Source organism: Myotis lucifugus, unplaced genomic scaffold (assembly GCF_000147115.1).
Source record: "Myotis lucifugus unplaced genomic scaffold, Myoluc2.0 scaffold_292, whole genome shotgun sequence".
NCBI lineage: Eukaryota > Metazoa > Chordata > Mammalia > Chiroptera > Vespertilionidae > Myotis > Myotis lucifugus.
Genome location: NW_005871340.1, coordinates 1,295,882 through 1,297,102, shown reverse-complemented (window position 1 = coordinate 1,297,102; position 1,221 = coordinate 1,295,882). Strand labels below are relative to the sequence as shown.

General features: G+C 71.5%; 1 protein-coding gene across 1 annotated transcript; it reads right to left on the bottom strand.

The window, feature by feature from the left end:
- Positions 1-211: 211 nt before the first annotated feature.
- Positions 212-847, bottom strand: NEUROG3 (neurogenin 3). Its single transcript, XM_006099963.1, has one exon. It carries the CDS (start codon positions 845-847, stop codon positions 212-214), a length of 636 nt encoding a protein of 211 aa, XP_006100025.1.
- Positions 848-1,221: the final 374 nt, after the last annotated feature.

The following is a 1,221-nucleotide window of genomic DNA, read 5'->3' as shown; positions in this document are numbered from 1 at the left end:
GAACGCGCGGCCGGTACCGCCCACTTGCGCCGGCAGCGGCAGGATGTCTCGGTTGGCGCGGCGCTGAGGACGCGGGACTGAACTGGCCGGCCACCCCGCGGGCGTCTAGGCCCACCAGCGGCAGGAGGAGCAAGTCCGCGCGAGGGCCGCCGCCACCTCCACCATCTCCGCCCTCTCCCCCAGCACCCACCGCCCGGAGGCCGGCAGGCCATCAGAGAAAGTCTGCAAAGGCCAGGGCGCCCTGCAGGCAGGCAGGGGAGGCCGGCGCCTGCAGCCCGGGGTGCTCCTCCAGCGAGGCGGCGGGGCTCAGGCTGCCCGCCTGGGAGACCGGGGAGTAGAGGGAGCCCCAGTCTCCCCGGGAGCCGCCGTCCGGGCTGCCCAGCTCCTCGCAGGGAGGCTCCAGACCGTACAGGCTGTGGTCCGCTAGGCGCAGCGTCTGCGTCAGCGCCCAGATGTAGTTGTGCGCGAAGCGCAGCGTCTCGATCTTGGTGAGCTTCGCGTCGTCGGGAAAGGTGGGCAGGACCCCGCGCAGCGCGTCCAGGGCCGAATTGAGGTTGTGCATCCGATTGCGCTCGCGGTCGTTGGCCTTCTTGCGTCGGCTCCGCCGCTGCTTGCTCAGCGCCAGCTCGCTCTTGGGCCGGCTGCGTCCCCCACGCCGCGCCCGGAGCTTCCTGGCGCCCCCTCGGCAGCCGCTCCCTTCGGCCTCGACGGGGTCCCCTGACACGCGAGTGGGGCTGGGCGGAGCGGACACGATGCAGGGCTCTTGCGCGCTCGAGGCGACCGGGAAGGGCGGCTCCGTGTCGTGGGTCACTTGGACAGCCGGCGCACCCGAGGGCTGAGGCGCCATCCTGCGGCAGGGGAAGAAGGACGGGTAAGCGTGGTCGGTCCCCAGGGGCAGTTCCCCATCCCGGGGCCACGTGTGTGTGTGTGTGTGTGTGTGTGTGTGTGTGGCGGGGGGGGGGGGCACGAGAAAGAGCCACCCGCACCTGATCAGAGAACCCGTTCCCCTTCGAATGCGCAGAGGTGCCAGGTGTTACCTTGGTCTCATGTGCAAAAGGCTGGGAGCGGCGGGCTTCGAGCGGCGGGAGCTGAGCTGGCCTTGCAAACGCCAAGTTCAGCGGAGCTGCCGAGCCGCCGCCTGGGAGTCCCCCAGCCCCAAGGAGGGAAGCGCCAGTAGCTCCGGCCTCTGCTCTCTGGGGCGCGCCTGCCCGGGCGGGTGTC

Coding starts and splice junctions, on each gene's coding strand:
- NEUROG3 (XM_006099963.1), bottom strand. CDS start 847: ATGGCGCCTCAGCCCTCGGGTGCGCCGGCTGTCCAAGTGACCCACGAC.